This window comes from Malus domestica, chromosome 10 (genome assembly GCF_042453785.1).
Source record: "Malus domestica chromosome 10, GDT2T_hap1".
NCBI classification, from domain to species: domain Eukaryota; kingdom Viridiplantae; phylum Streptophyta; class Magnoliopsida; order Rosales; family Rosaceae; genus Malus; species Malus domestica.
In genome coordinates, this window is record NC_091670.1 from 40064297 (window position 1) to 40078109 (window position 13813).

Genomic DNA, 13813 nt, shown 5'->3' on the forward strand with positions numbered 1-13813 from the left:
AAAAAAAAGGAATTAAAAAATGAAAAAAGGGGGGAAATTTGTTGCTGCCCAGGATCGAACTGGAGACCTTTAGTGTGTAAGACTAACGTGATAACCACTACACCACAGCAACTTATTAATTGTATTTCCGAAGTCTAAAATATAACTTATTCCGTTCATTAGAATTACTCTAGTTCCTACCACACTGAAATTTCTTCGATAGTCAGTATTCCCATGGAAATTTTGAAAAAATCAGAAAAAAGTTATGGAAATAGGGGGTTGAAGTCTAAACATCACCCCCTATCATAGAAACTCTTTAAGTTTAGGCTAAAACTGACAAATTTTGTCGATATTTTTGACATATCTATTAAATATTGACAAACTGCCATATGATATTCTCTAAAGTTTCATTTTAAAGTTTCACGCTTAAAAAACAAATTTCTATCATTTTATATCGAAGGCAACTGAAATCAATATGAATATATTTATCGATATTTCAATCAATTTGCATATCAATATTTTACCGATACCGACTGATTCCTATCACCTCAGGATAGACATTATAACGTGCAACGTAGGATTGGAACAGACCAACATATCAATATCACATGACAAAATCTACACACAAAAAATCATAATAAAAAGACACATTACTCACTTTCTTAGAAATTTCCTACTCGGCACTTCTCACCAAGTTTCTTCAACATAATTAAAGTTGTACCCCTACCTCTTAATCATTAACATAAATTCGGAAACCAAAAACATCGAAATTAAACGTTGTATGCTTGCAAGTTTTTTTACTTTGAAGCGTTTTTGTTTGTCGGAAAACATTTTCAGAAGCCGAGATTTGATTGGTGGGATTAATCTTGCTTTGTCCAAGTTGAAGAAGCTTTGGTAGTCACTAGCTACTAAGATGGCGGCAACAGTTGTAAGAATCTGCCTGCAGTCAGTGCTGAAAGCAGTGAACTTACTTTTGGGAATGGTTGGAATTGCAATGATTTTGTATGGTCTCTGGATGGTTAGGGTTTGGCTGAGGGACATTGACGGTTCAACCTTTGATCATCATAATGTTGTTCTTCCATGGTAAGAACCCTGCCAATTGTTAATATGGTGTCGATATGGGTCGCTTCAGCTACAACCGTGCCAAATCCACCTTACGAAGGGTTATGCATAAATATTTTCAAAAAAGCAAATTTCATCAGTTTTTCACACATTGCTGACATATTTTCGTGTACTATTAATGGTAGTAATCCTTTTTGTTGGCGACCATGATATCGACGCATTGTTGATGGCAGGTTTACGTGCACTTCTCTTGGCGCTGGATTTACCTTATGCATAGTAACATGCATAGGTCATGTTGCTGCAAAGTATGCACATGGTTGTTGCCTCTCTTTTGTATCCTACTCTCTTTTAGTACAAAGATTCTTGCAAACTTGATTTTATCTTATGTTCGATAGATTCTAACGTGTGACAGGATGTAAATCGTCCTGTTAGTATTTATGTGTCATGTGATACGGGAGATACTAATGGAGCCATGTTTAAATTCGGTTGTCCCCAAAAACGCTATTTATGTTGACCTTGAACAAGTTCTAGTACATGTTGATCATCTTTTTGGTGATTCTATTGGAGCTTGCAGTGGCTGCAGATATACTTTTAAATTCAGAATGGGAGAAGGTAAACATCTTGGGAACCACACTTACATTATTCGAGGTGCGTTAAGCTAATAAGCTAAAGCACTGTAGTCGCCTCTTTACGTCGGACAAGGATTGTCTGTCCTTCCACTTCCGGTGTCTTCCCTTGCCATTCTGTTTTGTATGGTCACGGTTAAGCCACGTTAACATTTTATATTGTTTTTTTATAGAGATAATAAGACAAAAATAAATAGTAATATAAAATGTTGACGGGGCTTAACCGTGATCACACAAACAGGAGGGCACGGGAGGGCACCGAAAATGGGAGGGCAGACAATCCTTGTTCCTTTACCTCCAATTTTGGATCCCCTTTATTACATATTATAGCAATTTAGAATATCGTCTTGTTTTTGCCCTAGCTTAATTTGTTCTTCAATTTTCAGGATTTACCATATGACCCGACGGGAAAGTTCAATGATTTCAAAGATTTTGTCGAGTCAAACTTGGACATATTTCAGTGGATAGGTTTGTTCATCGTTTTGGCACAGGTAACTTCCATGTGTTTTTTTATGATGAATTTGATACCAAATTAGGTTGTTTATTATGTAGCTTAGCTGAACTTCTCCTCTTATTAATGTAAAAATATCGATGTATTAAAAAAAAAACTTCCAAATGTTTTTCACAAGTGAGCCCTTTAGAACTGTGTTCTATAGTCGAAACCGCTTACATCCCATTTCGAAGAGAAACTCTGGACCCAACTGTTATTGCACTGAACGTTATTTCAGTATAGGCAAGGGGTCTTTTCTTACTATAGTTTGATTCTTTGAGTGTTGCTCGCTAACATTATCAGTTGTCATCGAGACTAAATAGATAATCTGCAGGGGTTGTCAATCGTACTAGCCACAGCTCTAAGGTCTGCAGGGCCAAACCGAAGATCCAGCTACGACGGCGATGAAGAGTGTCCCCCGGAAAGACTCCCGCTCATAAACCCTAATAGTCACCCGCCGGAATTACATTATCACTGCCAAGAACGGTAATTGGAATGTAAGTATTCACTCCTAAACTTGCATTCTCATTGCTCCGGTTTCTTTTATTTTATGAGGCATTTGATGCATCACTTGCTTCTAATCTCTCTCAATCAAGCAAGTGATGTAGAACAAATGGTCGGGTGGACCAAAGAGGAGATGGACCGACGGAATCTAAAGAATGCAGCGGGAATTTGTATAGTTGGCGTTCGAGCTTCGATTTGGGCCAATGATATCTTTACAGAAGGACACTAATGCAACGGTTCAAACTCACAACTTTGTCGTAGCATATGATGGATTTTGGTCTTGCCGTTTAGACTTTTAAAAATGCATTTCAAATTTCTGCAATAAAAACAGACATTTTGTTTGTCGTCCGATTAAATGTTGTTTTGCTTTTATTTAATTTCCTAAGGCCTTTGTTAACCGGTGTGTTGTAATCAGGTTATTTAAACCATTGGTTGGCTCCTATTGTCAATCATTAATATATCAAACCTTTTGGGATTTCTCTCAAATTTTAGTGGACTCCAGAACTCGCTGTTCAAGGGATTACATTGATATCTCTTGTTAGTTTCGTCATTGGTTCCACATTATATTCTTATAATCATATTTAAAGTAGTAATCGTGTTGTTTTCCTACTTCGGTTTACTTCTTTTGGTTCAATAATATCTAGATTTTTGCTAGCGTAAATGGCCCACACGAGACTGTAGCATACCTCAAATCTCTTTCCATCTTTTGAATAAATACTAAAGAAAACACTGAACTCAGTTTACGTATATATAACTAGGGTTCATAGCTTAAACAAAATGTCTTTTCCAATTGCTAATTAATGAATAAATAACTTCCTTTTCATCAGTCTAATTAATGAACCAGGAAAGGATACAAAAAAATGGAACAAATTGTTGCAGAAGAGAGAACCTATTCAGATTTTGTTGCCTTTCTCTTCATTCGACTGAACGGTCCAACTGTTCGATCCGCTATGTACATGTAGATCACTTGGCTCCAAGATTTATACGACTCCAAACCCTCGTAGTATTCCGGTGCAATGTCCTTCACCTTATGAAGCTTGCTCCCGGGAATTCTGGGGAAATCATGGTGCTCGTTGTGGTAGCCTACGTGCCAAGCTAGGAGATTGAGAGGGCCATAGTAAGAATACGTCTCTTGATCAGGGTTGAAGACATAGTGCTCCGAAATGAAGTGACCCGCCATTGGGTGCATCCCACCGCCGACAAATGTAGAGAGGATCAAGTAAGCAAAAGATTTCCAGCCGCAAAAGTAGACCATTGCAACATCGAGGGCTACCTGAATGAAGAGGTTGAGGAACTCCCAGTAACCAGGGGGTTTCGGTTTGAGAAACACAGGACGAAGGGCATAGAAGAAGAGTTGAAGGAGAACCCAAATGGATTTCGCGACCACATTTGTCACCACATGAGCCTCAACCTTGCTTGGGATGTCCATATCAATGCCGTCTACTCCCTGGAAGCGGTGGTGCTCAAGGTGATATTTTTGAAAGGTGACGGACATGGGAACACCAATCGGGAGGTTAGCAAAAATACCGAGCCAACGGTTGTAGACTGGGGTCGAGAAGGCGAGATTGTGACTGAGCTCATGGATGGCCAAGAAGAGGTTGTGGTTGAGAAACGAGCCAAAAAAGTAGGCTATCGCTAGTATCTTCAGCCAGCCTGCATTGTGGAGGGCTGTAGCAGTCCCGAGCTGAAGTAACACAACCACCGTAATCTGCAGCACCATGATTCAATACAAGGTCATCACTCGAAAATATAATACAGCTGATCAAAACATGTAAGTTTCGGTTCATCTCAAACGAGACAACTAACAATACTCAAGACAAAATCCGCAAATTGACAAGTTGAATTAGGTTCTAGAAACTGAATTCGAAAGACCAAACTAGAACTAGTACATTAGCAATAGCAACACATTACACGAGTCATCATCACTAATTGCAGAGCTCCACAAACTAATAGGTTAAACTATGTTCTCAAAGATCGAATTGTAATGTCTTTGATTAAGGTTGTTCTTTCATTCTAAGATTCGATTCACACGAAAAAGTATGAATGATATATCAAGTGAGGAAGCACATTCACAACAATATAAATCCCCAATAGCATATGCCCAATTGTTCAAAACATCTTAAATCACGATATTTCGCTCCGAAAACTAACATCTGAGAAAGCAGTGCAGTTCTACATACTTGAAATAAACAATAACAGGTGAAAAATGGATCTGGGGACTCAAAAGTCAAAACTCAACTCTCATATGAAGGTTTTGGACAACACAAAGATGCTTAGCATCCAAATTTCGCAACAAAATTCCGAAAAGAGGAAAGCTTTCGATACCCAATTGCAGAAACGAATCAAAATCACATTCAAACCAAGTTCTTGGAATCACCCGCATTGTCACAGATCTAAAAACCAATGAAAAAAACAAGCAGAAACAGGCAAAACACAGAAAACCCAACAAAAATGGCGGACTGAATTTCTGGAAAGACAAAGTGTGGAGGGATATACCTTGAGGAAAGCCCAGGGGTCGGGACCAAAGAGCTCCTTAATCTGAGGGTACTGAGAGAGGATCTGACGGCGCCTGGAAGCGTGAGGCTCATCCGTGTAGGACCAGAAGAAGTCTGTAGCCATCGCTCCCTCCTCTTCTGCTGCCTCTCTCTCACCCCCTCTTCCCATCTCTCTCCTCCTCCTCCTCTCTCTCTCTCTCTCTCTCTCTGATTCTCTTTGAATGTGAGCTGTTTTCAATTTATTTAAAATTATTAGAATTAATTGGGTAAATTGCTGGACTTTGTTCAAATTTGGCAAAGCCGTGAAATGGGAGTGGCTAAAATTATGGGATCCCAGATATTCTTTGGTATGTGGACTTGTTTGCCAACCGAAAAGTGATTGTGTCCCTCTCACCTTTTGAGGCTTTTAGTTATATGTTTTTACCTTTGTCCATGACAAGGACACCAAAAGCCACTTATGTTAATAGTTGGTTTGGTATTGTTTTTCTTTGAAAAAAAAAAAAAACTGATTTTGCTGTTTTAAATTTTCAGTTTTTTCATTAAAAACTGTGAAAATAAGCTTATTTTTAAATGATTACCAGACATCTTTTTGAGCTCAACTTTTTTTTTGTACCCAATTTTTATAAAAGCACTTCAGTACCTAACTAGTACTTCTTGTATTGAAGTTGTTGTATAACTAAGAAGTTGATCATGTCGCATGTCTAACTATTTAACGTTGAATTATTGATCGGCATGGCATTATGTTAACAGTTATTAGCATGTCGTTTGATTTATTACTTCAATTACGCAGCTGTTGATGTGCCCGCTAGTGAAAGTCTACGCAGACACCTACTGCGATATTGTATTGGCTGCTTACAGTTTGCAAGGTGGCCTCGTCCAAATTTTTTTGGCGGTATACATTGGATTCAGATTCTCTTCGGATCTTACACTCCGAAGCTCACATTAGATTGTACAATAAAGAGAGTTATGGGTATTGGAGAGAGAGAGAGAGAGAGAGAGAGAGAGAGAGATTATGTGTGAACTGAACCAATGAGATGAACTAATGGAAATTGTAGAATTCAAATTGAATAGTCCAGATTACTATGATCCGTGAGATCCAAAGAGGATCTAAATCCTTGTCAATGTGCCCTATAAATCCTTCTCCCCCCCCCCCCCCAAATAGCATCATACATGGTCAATCACTCATACTAGCCAAGCTGGCATAAGGGTCCCACAAGCGTCCATTTCGAATGCCTCTCAGGCCATCTTCAACTGAAAGCTGGCCAGAGGGTCCGTTTTAACCCTCTGGCCCTTCAAAAAATTAATATTTTAATGAACAGTGCAAGACCATATTTCTTACCATCTCCAACCGAAGGGCAAAGGATCATAGGACTTGTTTTAACCCTGTCACAAAAAATCGTCTCCAATCGAAGGCCAAAAGGCTATAGTATGAAATGTGAAGAATTGAAATATAATAAAATAAGATAGTATGAAATAGTGAAAAATATTGAGAAATAATGTAGGAAAAAAATTAGAAATTAAAAAAATAAGTCCAAAAAACAAAAGTGGTCTAGGCATAAAAAACAAAAAATGAGCTGAGACTAAAGAAAAGCCTAAGCCCTAAACCCTAAAGTGGGCTGGGCAAATGGAAAAGAACAAAAATAAATAAAAATAAAAAAAGAATTTGGGCTAGCCGGCCCGTTGGCCCTTTAGCCCTTTTTTTGTCCATGAAACCCACAAGCCCTTCACCATGATCATCGGTTGAAGACGATTTTTGAACTATTTTCAACCCTCTAGCCTCTATACCCTCTATACCCTCTAAACCCTTCGATTAGAAATGGCCTCATATAACCTCACACATGGTCAATCACTCATACTAGCCAGGTTGGCAGAAGGGTCCCACCCATGTGTCCTATAAACCCTTCAATTCATAAACGCTTATCGAAGCACAAGATTCTTATTTGAAATCGAAATGCCCCTTGAAAATAGACGCTTTTCCAAAAGAGCGACAAACACGGCTTAAACTGCATTTAGTTGTTTCAAAGCATGCACTAATGAATATATGCTAACAAACAAAATGATGAGAACAATAGGCCCATGCGCGCCCAGTAAAACAACAGTCTACTTACCAGTTCAGTTGTCCATTATTTCAGGAACAATAAACACAGTTGACGCCCATCCATCTTCGAAGTGTTGGGTGTATCGGTCGCAACTTGGTACGAAGAAACATGAACTCAGTATTCTCATCAACTCGAAATTCTCACCACATTGTGTTCTTCCATCTCTGCCCGCTTCCGAACAGTTCCTCCATCCGTTCCTCCGTCCATACCACTCAATTCGAAACAAGGAGAGGACTTGTATGTAAAAAACTAAGCCAACTTCAAAGCTGTACAAGCATGTACAAATTTACCCCACACAATTTATAAACTCCTCAACTTCACCAGCCAGCCTACAATAACTCAGGCTGGGTCTTCCGAACAGAAGTGGGAAGATCTTACACCCGCCGAATGAATTTTCGGTCCTTATGTAATCAAAAGAAAGGAAACCAGTCCATTAAATTGCCACGGGGGACTGGTTTTGGACCGCATTGATCACCTTAGGTGGGAATCATACGAGTCAAAAGGGTTATCCGGTGTAATAAGAGGCAACTTATCTATATACGTGAAAAGCCTCCTGAGATTCTCCGTCATCACTGTTTCCATGTCAATTATGTCCCTGCTGTCGGTGTAGACCCAGAGATCGCCTGAGTTCACTCTTTTAAGATTGTCACGACAGAAAGGGCACGACTGAGATCTTGAACGCCTGCAAATATGTCAACTGAGCGTTAGTCTCACTCATGTTCATGTATACAGAGAAATGAACCAGAAAAAAGAAAAACTTATCTGGTCAGCGAACAAATCAAATTAAGAGTACAAGCTAGAACCATAGAAAATACACCATATAGAGTTTAGGATTTAGGCGACGACAACCGGCTCAACTTTTAATGGCAAACCCGTGGTACAAGGTTTCTCATTCTTTCTCGATTCAATTGCCAACAAAACAACCATGTTGGGTGTAAGTGAGTCTTAACACACAACGAAGTATGGAGCAACAGTGAGAGGTCTAGAAAAGTTCTTATCCCACACCCACAGGACAATAGTTGGGGAGATGCTTCTGCAACCTATCTACTGAACCAAGAAGCCGCAAGTCGACATTACAATCATTCCTACGTTAAATTTCCAATTACCATAACTTAATACCACTATGCTCATGATGCCGTAGCTCAAAGTGCATTTTAAATTTGGGCAAAGTTACCCATGTATTGCATCACATACGTTTTAAGATTGGGAACACTTAGTTTCATTAGTCTTAGCACATTCACACCCCTTTTTAATCTAAATGTAGGGCTCAGAGTCTTATCAACTTTTGATACTCAAAGCAACATAATTTATGAGCAAGATTGAAAACATTCCCAAAAAAATTCCCAGAAATATAGAGGAGCAGGAGAACTTTAATGTTTAAATAAGGTCACAGAGAGAGAGAGTACCAATCACGGTAACATTTCAGGCACAAAACATGGTTGCAGTTGGGCAATACAATTTTACTATTTGTCTCCATGCATATACCGCATTCCTCTTCTCTTTCAATGTCGATATCTGAACACTGTCGACTTTCCTCATCATCTCTTTTGCAATACCTTTCCAGGCACACTGCCTTCTGCCTTTTATCTTCACTATCGGTGACACCTCCTTGAAGTTGCAATAAAGAGGGATAAATAACAGCTGCCGACAAAATGAGGCATCAGTAGGAATATAAACCCTTTACTGGCTCAAAAAGAACCATCAAGTAAAAGTTGTGAAATCAAAAGTTTACCATAGAACTCTCTGATGCTTGCTTTCCTTTCCTTGGTAGACATGGTGGTTGAGCCATCCACATAAACCTGTAGCATAAGCAAAAATGAGACGGTTGCCCACATCCCTGATTGGAATCCAACTCAAAGAAACAGAAGCTAATCATAAGCTACAAGCTTTAACCTTGTAAATTAGAATTCTTAACAGCCCAAGGGCTCCTGCAAGGTTGCAGTCAGTCCATTGCACCAGAAAAAGGAAGAGATGAGCGGCTGGACTGTATGACATTCTCATCTGAACACAAGCACCATCATACTCCCTCGGAAAATCTGAGGCCCTGCACCTCATATTTCCACATAAGGAATTCAAATAGAAACAGAAAACTAATTATCAGATTAAACTACCAAGATCACAGAATTTATCAAGTCATAAAAGATAGGCTTAATTGGATTAATAGTCTCCGTGGTGATAGGCTAGTTGGAAAATAACTCACGTGCTAATCATTAACAAAAATTTGACGGAATTTTCAGTTTTGGACATAAATCCTAACAGACTTCACCACTAGGACTTAAATCCTAGTTTTTTTAGCACAAGAACTATCTTCCAACTATCCTATCACCATGGGACTAATAATCCAATTAGGCCTAAATGATACCAATCCAACTAGTCTCTATCGATAAAACCATCTTTTGAATCAAGCTTATCATTGCAGCATTCTATTAAGAATGATGATTAAGCACGTTTTTCACAAATCATCTATTTGCCAGTGTACTTGGGAGCAGCCTCTCCATAAATGGGGGTAAGGCTAGCCGACATTCACCTCTCCCAGACCCTGCGTAAAGCAGGAGCCTTGTGCACTGGGTATGACCTTTATCTATTTGCCAGTGTAACCATCCAAGTTCTCAAAACAACATAAAACACGAAAAACTGCACACATTAAAACGATCGTACAGTAACAAGCATATATATATAGCATTCAAAACAATGACACTAAACATTACATTCCAATAATAATGCACAAATAATTAAAAGCAGCAGCAGTAGCAACCAGCAACCAGGTGGAACCCATTGGCCACGTGAACTTATTCAATCGCTGACAATTTTGGTTCGGCTGCTAATGCTCACTCACAATTCATCAGGATAAGGATAATGCACAAATAAATATCTACTTAAACAATTGCTTTCCCAGAATCATGTTGTCAGTGCAAACTAATTGTCAACTATTTATTTATTTTTATGAAAGAGACCCAGAAATTACAAATGAAAGAGAAGAAACTGATTTTTTTATTAAAAACAGAAAAAATTAAAGCTTTGTGATTCTGCCATTGTTTCCAGAAAAAAAAAATTAACTAAACAGGGCAAAAATTTGATCTTTAAGCAGTTTAGTAACTAAAACATAAATAAATTGACGACCAAAAAGTAAATAAATCAAAATAAACAAACTGAAAGGTAAAAAATCTTACATTTCCAACATGAAATACGAATAAAAACGGAGTTAAAGTTTAAACCTTTAACATTCGAATTCAAGAACAATATTACCCAAAAAAAAAAATAATAATAATTATAATTAAATAAAAGCAATTTTTCAGAAGAAAACATCAAAACTAGAAAAACCCATTAAAAAAAACAGAGAGACGATTACTTACAGAGTATTTGCATGCTGAATATCAGCTTCAAGAACTTTCAGAGAGTCCTTGAACGACTTTCGCATAGAAGCTATGTACATCTCCAAAAATTTTCGAATTCTTTTTTTTTAAATTGAAATAATTACAAACCCAAAGAGATAGAGAAATGCTCAATCAGCCCCTCCAAGAAGAACCCTAATTTTTTTCCCAAAAACCCTCGCCTTCTCTCTCCCCCTCCCTCTCCCTCCCTTTTCTTTTGCAGTCGCCTCAGCCTTCGTGTTACTTCTATGGTGTTCTTGAAAACGAAGACGAGACCGCGCCTCGACACGTGTCCGCCCAACTCAAAATATTTATTTAAAAGCAATCGTAATAAAAAAAAGAATTGTTATTAGGACTCTAAAAATCTCATTCTAAACTTCAAACTTTCTAGAATAAGATTTTTGGAGTGCCAATAACATTTACGTACAATAATTATATATAATTTAATTTTTATGAAAAGAAATAAAATAATTTTAAAAAAAGGAATAGCGTCGAAATTTTCACGGGTGTTATGTCCACTCCCTTTGGGCTTTGTCTGCCACTTTTCCCCTTCCCTTTCTACTCGTCAGCTTTCCCTCCACGCACCCATGCGATGATCGTTACACCCGCCATCTCCTCTACTTTTGCCCCTCCCACTTCCATCTATTTTCAAAATTACCCTTTCTTATTTTTATCCTTTTCCTTTCTTTTTTTCTTTTTTAACTTCTTGGGGTTGGTAAAATTATGTGAAATTTTCAATATAATTGTAACATTGTCATGTGTTGTTACTGTGTGATTCGAGAGATATTGTTTAGAGAAACAAAATCGAAACACATGCTAACAATTTGTAATACAAGGGTCTCACATATGAAAAAAATTTCAATATGCTGAGAACACGGTTTAGTATAACAAATATTATACTACAAGTTGAAACGTTATGTTCCTAGCAGGAACTTTAACGAAAAGCTCCCGGTACTGTTCACTTTAACGAAAAATCACATTTTTACACTAAAAAGTCAATTATGATACTATTCATTTTACCATTTATTTTGTGTTTATCGTTAAAACTCAAAGTTTTCATGTTCCTAGCCTTTATTAAATAATATTTGGGTTTTTTTTTTAACAAACGATATTATATACACTGGGGGTGGGGAGTGGGCTAAGCCTCGTAATGAGCTAGTAATAATGTGGTTCAACTTCACCTTTAGCGATAATCGAATCTAAGACCTCTTACTTACAAATAAAAGGAAATATCACTATACCATAGTACTAAATAGCAAATATATATGGTTGTTAATAATAAAGAAATATGTTATTATAGAATTGTAACGTCACGTGATACAATTATAATGTGATAGTCGCATTAAAACTATCTCGTTATGTAAAATATATACTAACAATTTTTCCGTTCATAAATATCCAAACTTCAGAGGATTTGAGACTTTATACATTAAATTAATCTAGCCTACATGTAAATGGTTCAATTAAAGTGGATAAATGGAGTCTAGTCAATGTAGTTACGCTTATGTATTTTTCAAACTATATATGAGTTTTAAACCTAACAATATTTAAGGTTAGACTTTAGTCGTATTTCTCTACTCATTCATTGTGATTGAGTCTTTGCTCTGTCAACTCAAGCTTTAGGGGGTGCTTAATGCAATCTCATTAACAAATACGGGTGATCAATATCGATTACAAATATAATCCACCTAACCTAGTCTCTTTTATAATTTTTTTTTCGTGAAATTTTTTGTTATTATTAAGAGGAGAGATGGGAATTCGAAACCATAATTGAGGGGAGGAAAAGTTTTGATTTACAATAATATCAGACTACATGCATCATCTTTCAACTTTATTTAATGTATTTACTATTACTATTAATTATTTGTAATGATAAGACTTGCCATATTATGATAGGTGCATGTGTGTTTTCCACGTCATGTTCCAAATTTGTGGTTTGGGAGAAGATTGAGATTGAGCGCAATTAGACACCAAAACAAAAAGTTTGGCAACGGATATATACATACATGAATAAAGCAAGTTTAGGTTTGGTGATCATCTTCTATATCATAGCCTTCGTATTACCCATTTGTGTGCTAACGGTTGAGTTTGTCATTACATCAGATTTCTTATGATTTTTTGTGCCTCTCTCTTTTCAGAGTAAGATTCTCTTTCATTTAAAGTTAGAAAAACTAATGAAAATAACTTGAAAACTTTGAGTTTTAACGAAAAAGACAAAATAAATGGTAAAGTAAATAGTACCAGGATTAAATTTTGAGTGTAAAAATATAGTTTTTCGTTCAAGTTCCCTTTAAAGTTTTATTATTTCTTTTAGTCTCCTCTTATTTGAATAATCACGATTAAGTCATGTCAACATTTTATGCTGACTTCTTTATAAAGAGAAAAGACAAAGAGAAAAGTGAGAAAAGAGATGAGAGAAGAGAATTTGAAATGGAGAGAATCCAATTTTTTGTTCTCGTCCAATATCTTTACGTTAGTCAAATTAGTATTCCTTTTGCAAGTATTGTGTATTGATTCGTTATGTATAAGCTCCATTTCTCTTTTTATCGAGGGTTTGTTTGGTGTATTGAATAGGATTGGACATTAGAGATAAAATTGGATTGGAAACGATAAATAAGATATAATTTGTAACATGTGTATAAGGATGAATTAGATAACTCATTTTATTGTGAATTATTAATTCATATTGTTCAGTCATTTCAATTTAACATTTTCACACAACAAATAATAGACGAGACTTAAATTCTTTTCAATTACTCGGCAGCTGTAAAATCTTTAATACTAGATATAAGAAAACTTGTTGCAATGATCTATGTTCCAAGTTCCAACAAAACGAAGATGGATCAATTTGGATCTTAATAGATGATAACATAATTAGCATCATTGCTGCCAATTCAAGTTTTAATTTGGTTGTTGGGAAATCATTCCCCGTTAACTTCGGCTTATGAAATCCATGGAAAGACAATCATTGCTTTTAGATTTGGAACGTCGTTTTTGTTAAAAATCATTCACATTTTCGAAAAGAAAAATTCTAAGAAGACTCTCTTAAAATGAAAATTTTTATAAACTCTCTACTATTTTAGAATTTAATGTTAATTTACGTGCCAACTGTGGAGCCAAAAATAATCACAATGCGACACGTGGATTTTCGGATGAAGAAGACAAAAATACCCTTAAGGTGTATCAA

General features: G+C 36.7%; 3 protein-coding genes and 1 non-coding gene across 12 annotated transcripts; 1 reads left to right on the forward strand and 3 right to left on the reverse strand.

Moving 5' to 3' along the window:
* Window positions 1-39: 39 nt before the first annotated feature.
* TRNAV-UAC (transfer RNA valine (anticodon UAC)) lies at window positions 40-112 on the reverse strand. Its single transcript has one exon. It is a non-coding gene; the product is annotated as a tRNA-Val (tRNA).
* A 491-nt stretch (window positions 113-603) lies between these two features.
* On the forward strand, window positions 604-3147 carry LOC103446427 (tetraspanin-19-like). 8 transcript variants are annotated; one of them, XM_008385537.4, is made up of 6 exons: window positions 614-1062; window positions 1275-1374; window positions 1573-1689; window positions 2054-2158; window positions 2492-2654; window positions 2754-3147. In XM_008385537.4, the coding sequence occupies exons 1-5, from the start codon at window positions 893-895 to the stop codon at window positions 2645-2647; spliced, it is 648 nt and encodes a 215-aa protein (XP_008383759.1). In that variant the 5' UTR covers window positions 614-892; the 3' UTR covers window positions 2648-2654; window positions 2754-3147. The 8 variants fall into 8 exon arrangements, with proteins under 8 accessions (XP_070662651.1, XP_008383759.1, XP_008383758.1 ...); XM_008385536.4 differs by having other exon boundaries at window positions 2758-3147; XM_070806549.1 differs by having other exon boundaries at window positions 2766-3147.
* A 197-nt stretch (window positions 3148-3344) lies between these two features.
* Window positions 3345-5384, reverse strand: LOC103446428 (sphingolipid delta(4)-desaturase DES1-like). Its single transcript, XM_008385542.4, has 2 exons — window positions 5158-5384; window positions 3345-4369 (listed from the first exon to the last, which is right to left on the reverse strand). Exons 1-2 carry the CDS (start codon window positions 5323-5325, stop codon window positions 3551-3553), a joined length of 987 nt encoding a protein of 328 aa, XP_008383764.1. The 5' UTR covers window positions 5326-5384; the 3' UTR covers window positions 3345-3550.
* A 1678-nt stretch (window positions 5385-7062) lies between these two features.
* On the reverse strand, window positions 7063-10930 carry LOC103446429 (E3 ubiquitin-protein ligase AIRP2-like). Of its 2 annotated transcripts, XR_001791117.3 has the most exons (6): window positions 10609-10910; window positions 9149-9299; window positions 8988-9054; window positions 8662-8896; window positions 7265-7937; window positions 7063-7159 (listed from the first exon to the last, which is right to left on the reverse strand). XR_001791117.3 is itself a non-coding variant. In XM_008385543.4 (5 exons), the coding sequence occupies exons 1-5, from the start codon at window positions 10686-10688 to the stop codon at window positions 7727-7729; spliced, it is 744 nt and encodes a 247-aa protein (XP_008383765.1). In that variant the 5' UTR covers window positions 10689-10930; the 3' UTR covers window positions 7165-7726. The 2 variants fall into 2 exon arrangements, 1 of the variants encoding a protein (XP_008383765.1); XM_008385543.4 differs by lacking the exon at window positions 7063-7159 and having other exon boundaries at window positions 7165-7937; window positions 10609-10930.
* Window positions 10931-13813: the final 2883 nt, after the last annotated feature.